The sequence below is a fragment of the Oryzias melastigma genome, linkage group LG16, assembly GCF_002922805.2.
Source record: "Oryzias melastigma strain HK-1 linkage group LG16, ASM292280v2, whole genome shotgun sequence".
In the NCBI taxonomy this organism is placed as follows: Eukaryota; Metazoa; Chordata; class Actinopteri; order Beloniformes; family Adrianichthyidae; genus Oryzias; species Oryzias melastigma.
The window spans coordinates 27,791,585-27,797,584 of NC_050527.1; the positions used below are offsets into that span (position 1 = coordinate 27,791,585).

At 35.0% G+C, this 6,000-nt stretch overlaps 1 protein-coding gene across 4 annotated transcripts in view; it reads right to left on the minus strand.

Annotated features, from left to right (window-relative positions):
• dgkb (diacylglycerol kinase, beta) overlaps nucleotides 1-5,514 on the minus strand; it is a 94,782-nt gene extending 89,268 nt beyond the window's left edge. For all 4 annotated transcript variants that reach the window (XM_024258528.2, XM_024258530.1, XM_024258527.2 and 1 more), the window contains exon 1: nucleotides 5,324-5,514. In XM_024258528.2, coding sequence (XP_024114296.1) covers nucleotides 5,324-5,329 — 6 coding nt within the window. In that variant the 5' untranslated portion in view covers nucleotides 5,330-5,514. The remainder of the gene's footprint in view (nucleotides 1-5,323) is intronic.
• Nucleotides 5,515-6,000: the final 486 nt, after the last annotated feature.

Consider the following 6,000-nt stretch of genomic DNA (forward strand, 5'->3'; position numbering starts at 1 on the left):
GATATGTTTACTAATTAAATTTTGATAAAATCAAAGTGATTTGGATTTATGTTTGTTTTTTTCCTTTAGATTCTTCAATCTAGTTCTCTATTTGTTTACTTACTTTATGTTTTTTTGACAGAGGTGTGTTACCATCTAGAATAAACCCGGGAGGGTTTCTGTAACACACCATCACATGATTTGACTTTATGTATGTTTATTTTGCTTGTATTTTTATGTCCTTATGTGTGTAAATAAATAAATCAAATCAACTCAGATTTAGTTTGATAAAGAAGCTTTGAAGCTTAAAGGGATTTTAACTAAAAATTAAGTCTTTCTTAATTTCATTTCTTACTATAAAGGCGTATTTTTGGATAAAAATGTCTCATTTGATGAAGTTTGCATTCCCGGCTGACGGTTAAAGGAATGGTGAACGGCTGCACAGCTTCAACACTCAGACATTTTAACGTTTCCTGGCAGTCAAGACAATAAAAGCCCTGAACTCTGCAGCCCCCCACCCAACTGTCCACAGCTCACACATCAATGCTACCCCACTTTTAGCCCTGCGTGATATAAATAGCAGCCTGAGTGTGTGAAGTCTGGAGCATCAAAGTGGGACCATTATATAAGGTCGTGGTGGGAGCATCCTCAGATCAGGACTTCACACACTCCTTTCTATTTTTAGGGCTTTTACTACACCGAGATCTGAACAGACTGAAATAATCATCTCCTGCAGCCACAGAAAATTATTTACTTTTTTAAACAGTTCTTCTTATTTACTGCTTAAAAAACAAAAGCTGCTGAACACATTTAAGCTACAAGAACTGTTTCAGTCTGAGCCCATTGGAAAACTTAAAAACATGAAACAAATTATTATATGTCAATAATTATCTGACTTCAAAGCCTGTATTTTCTGACCACTGGACGCATGTGAGGAAGTCGGTTCTGTTTGGGAGGGAAAAGGACGGACAGGATCAGGAAACATGAAAGGAACTCCTCGTCTTAGATCTTTCTGAGGTAAAACCACGAGAGCTGGAGATGTTCAAAGCAGGGAATGAGAATTTATCAATAATTCTGAGACTGCAGCTGTCAGACAGGAAGATGAAGATTTATTTAAGGAGGATATGAAGATGACAGCCCTGCGACAGACTGGCGACCTATCCAGGGTAATCCCCGCCTTCGCCCATCAGTAGCCGGGTTAGGCTCTGGCACCCCCGCGACCCCGAAAGGGAAAAAGCGGCCAAGAAAATGAATGAATGAATGAAGATGACAAACGTCAGAAGAGGATGCAGAAGAAAGACGGAGTTAGGCAGAGGAAGACCAAAGGAAAGTTCAGGTGGTTGCTAAGACGAGTTTGTCTTCATCTTCATGGAGCAGGATCTCCTGATCTGATGCTGATCTGCAGAGATCCTTGAATGTCTTTGTTTACGCTGGTTTAATATCTGTCTGCTCACTCCATCAAAGCACTAATGAAGGGCTAATCCAGGGGTCTGCAACCTGCAGGCTCTTTAACTCCATCATTGTGGCTGTTTGGTTTAAAGAAAAAAATGTTTTAACTGGCAGAAAGTAATTAAGTAGTAAAGTAAAACCTGAAGTAACTAAAACCTTATTTATAGGGCTGGGTTAATTAAATTAATCAATTTGAATTGATTTAAGCTTAACAGATCAATAATCGATACATACAAAATATAAATTAATTCAGCACATAAAGCTAAAGTCCACTAGCTTGATGCTAACGTTTAATGGAATTTCCCATAGGACGGGTAATGCCAACACCCGGTCGATCTAAACATATATTAATGAATAAATTCACATCTTTATATGAACTTTCCAAACACTTTTAAGGAAATATTTTTAAAGCAACTATTTCTGGTCTAAAAAATGTTTTTTTGTGCATTCTTTCTTCTTCTTCTGGAATAAGGTGTGATGCTATAGATGATCACCACCTAGTGGCCAAACTGAAACGTCCTCCAGGAGAAGCAGAACAATGTTTCCAATGTTAATGATCTGAACATTTTTGTTAGAACTTCTCCTTTAGAGAATCTATGTAACTCTGGATGATATTAACAATCTCATTATTTCACTGATACATTTACAGTATGTGAACTGGATCAGATTAATATAAATATATTCAAAATTTATAGTATATTATTAATGTATTTCTAAACAAATGAGTCTATATGTGTAAATTTAAAATTGGATTGAATTGAAGAATTGAAAGAATAGAGAAAAATCTAATCGAATTGTTTCTGGAAATTATAATCAATATCCAGACCTACTTATTTAACTAATTAAACAGTTGAAGGACAGTACATTTTATCCAGTCACATTTGACCAGATTTTTGTGCTGCGTATATCACAGAAAATCAATTGGAAGTCTGAAAGCACAACCAGAATTAAGATGCACCAGATTATAAAACATAAAAATAAACATTAAACAATAAACATTTTTTTAATCACTGCTGACATTAGACTACCTACTACTAAATTGGCAGCATTGAACTAATTCTGAGTGACACAAGGTGTCTTTTATTTTGAAAAGGAATCATGTGAACCTCTGTCAAAAGTTATAAACTGTTTCATATTTTGAAAGAATGAGTATTTTCTCTTGATATTTATGTTTTTTTAATGCAAAAAAGGTTAATTTTGATGTATCATAATGCTAGCATTGTCATAAATACAAATCTTTTTCTTTGTGGCTCCTGCTGGGTTTCAGTCTGTGAAAGATTGACCTGAATGGCTGTGTAGGTGTTGACCCCTGGGCTAATCTAAAGGTGGCTAATGCTGTTTAGCATAGGAGCTCCAGCTCATGCTGCCCTCTGCTGGTGCTGCATGAAATTGACATTATTAATGCACAATTGTAATTAATAATAGTGACATATTCTACATATTGTATAAAACCAATCCATCTCCTTCATTTCTACAGTTTTTCCAGCATGATGACTCAGATCATGAGTCCATTGGGCCGAGGCCTCAGACTAGCATCCACGCTCACTGATTAGCGTCTGCAAACACATTTGTGAATGCATGGTTTTGTTCAGAAGCACTTTTCTCTCGGCTTCACGCAGAGCTCTGAAGTATATTATCTGTGGATGAGTCACATGAACATACTGTGGCTCTGAGGCGGCAAATCACACTCGTTCCTTCTCCCCATCTGCTATACGGAGAGAAAAAAACGCACAGAAAAGACGCCTGCTGCAGATTCCTGAAGGAGCTGTAGAGACTTAAACAGAAGGAAATGTCTGATGGTTTATAATTAAGGTTTTAGTAGGTTTGACGGTGATGAGTCGCCAACCAGGCCAGTTCAGACTGTTTTTAACAATTCCTAAGAGGAGAAACATTTCTGTTACTTTCTTGCTGTTTGCCATTTTTCCAATAAGAGAAAATCTCTTATTAAAACTTCCAGTTTAAAAATGCAACATTGGTGAACATTGCTTCACCATATTTGGATGTTTGTCTGTTGGTTTAGCTGAAGAGCGATCGCCTGCCTCTGATTGGCCTGCAACAAAATCTAAATCCTCCTAAACCAATCAGCACAAGGGAAATATGAGTCTGATCAGCATCAGTGAGCTTAACCATAATAAGAGACATTATTTAAAGGTCGATCAATGTTTAACCAAACAGTTCTTGAAATGCGATTGTTTTTTAAATAAAGTTTTTTTTAATAATGGAGGAGGTGAAAGTCTCTCCTGCAGATCAGATGAAGGAGTTTTCAGTTCTGCTCCTGAATATAAACCTACAGACTCTCCCATTCTTAGACTCTGATTTACATCTGTTCATGTTTAGACTGGATATGATGTGGAAGGACAGCTGATCCACATCCTCATGATTCTGAATGGAAAAAAAAGCAAGCTGGCTGTCCTTTCTGCTGTTACCATGACAACCACAAAGCTGGCTCCAGACTCTGGCTGAGCTGTGAAGGAGTCGCACCTCACAGTGACAGTACTGGCAAAAACAGGAACAGGTAGGTAAGAAAAAAAAATCTATTATGTATCAACGTCTCAAGACAGGAAACAGGAGCAGTAAAACAAAATGATCGGCATAAATCTCTGAAATGATTAACATCATCAAACAATATAACAAACAGGAAGCTAAAGATACTTAAAAACTGCAATAAATCCAGAACAAGTCAATGCTCTGATTACAAACTTTGATTCTCCATAGAGGAGCTTTTACTTATCGGATATTTATATTTTATTTTGTTCTAATTTATTTAATTTTTAGTTTCATATTTAGCTGAAAAGGGCTGTTTATAACTGATAATTCAAGAATTTGTAAAAAGCAGAAAGCTGCACTGTTCCTGGTGGCCAGCAGGTCCAGGATTTGAAGGATCTACAGGATCTGGAGGATCTGGAGGAGCTGGCAGACTGAGGCAGAGAAATACCACAACCATTCGATAAGTTCCGCATCAGGTAAAAAAAAAAGAAAAAGTTCTGCATCAGGAAAAAACATTTCTAGAAGTCTCATCCAGAGGAAGTGTTCGCCCATGAACTCTATTCAACATTCAGGTCACCTGCTGCCAGGCAGGTACCTTCACATACAATAAATTCATCTACAATCCATACATAAGTATATTTCAAATCAAAATTTTCTTACAAAATCTTTTTGTTTGCAATGCATCAAACCTATGAATTCATTTTCTCGTAAAGAGATTACTTTTTCAGATATGAAGTTTTTGTTTGTTTTTTTCAGCAATTTCTACGGATTTCAGTTACCCCGAGACATTACCAGTTGTTGTATTTTTAGGTTGTTTGTCAATAAAGTTTTGGGGGAAAAAATCTTACAGTTTAAAAAAAAAATCAAAAGTAGTGATCATGCATCCGAATTATGTTGAAATCCAGGTCATTAGACACACTCAAAGTAATGTAATTATTTTGTGTAAAAATGTTATACTCATTTCTTGGTCTTTGATGGATTTCTGTGTTTGTAAATGTGTTTGTTGTCAATAAAGTTAATTCAAAAATGCTTATTTAAAGTTTCATTCATCAAGAGCAAACCTCACAGTTTATCACCGTTAACTGTACATTTACATTATTAATTAATTAATTAATAAACTAATATTAAAAACATGTTCCTCATTCTGTATATAATAAGAAATCATCAAAACGTTTACATGTTAATACTAAAAACATTTGGCGGCAAACCACGTTTACATTACGGCTTTTAGAAAAGTTCAGAATAAAGTTAAGGTATTTTTACTTTAATTTGGAGCCTTAATACATTTTTTTATAAGTTGTTCACTAAAGAAAAATATTTTTAATTGGAGGTAATTTAACGTTTTTAAAGGCTTCGTTGTTTTTTGTTTGTCGAACATCATTAGTTTGATCAAACTGAAGAGTTTTACCTTCATAAACAGTCTCCGCTCGTCCACACAGAGTTCCGTCTTCCTTCTTTTCTATCTCGTTTACATTTTCATGAAGACAACCGTTAAAATGCATTTTTTCCTAATAAATGTTTCTAAAAATAAATATAAGCTAGCTTTAGCTAGCTCATTAGCGCGGAGAAACGTCTGTGCAGAAAACAAATGAAGCTCATTTCAGCTCACGAGCGCCCCCTGGAGGGGCGGGGTACTAAGTTACCCATAAAAATATGATTTTCAGCCATTTTCCCCAGTAAAACATGTATTTTTTTCTGTCAGAAAGTGGGGGAAAAATATTGAATATGTATTTATAGATTTTCCTTATGTTGGAATAATTTAAAAACAGATTTACCAAATATTTTTGAAAAAAAAGAAGAGCTACACCAAATACCAGATATTATTGATTTCCAATAATTCAGTGTTCCATTCTGATGAAACATATGTATTAATGTTTTTTCATTTCAATTCATTTATTGATTTATAAAGTATAATAATAATAACAATAATAAAAGAAAATAATCATCGTCAATAATAATAATTTGAGTCAACATTTTGGTAAAATATTATACTTACAACAGAAACTGGCAAGGAAAGGTCCTCTTACACATTAGTTTAAAAAAGCATACGTAAAAACATGTTTTCCCTCTAAAGAAAAATTTAAA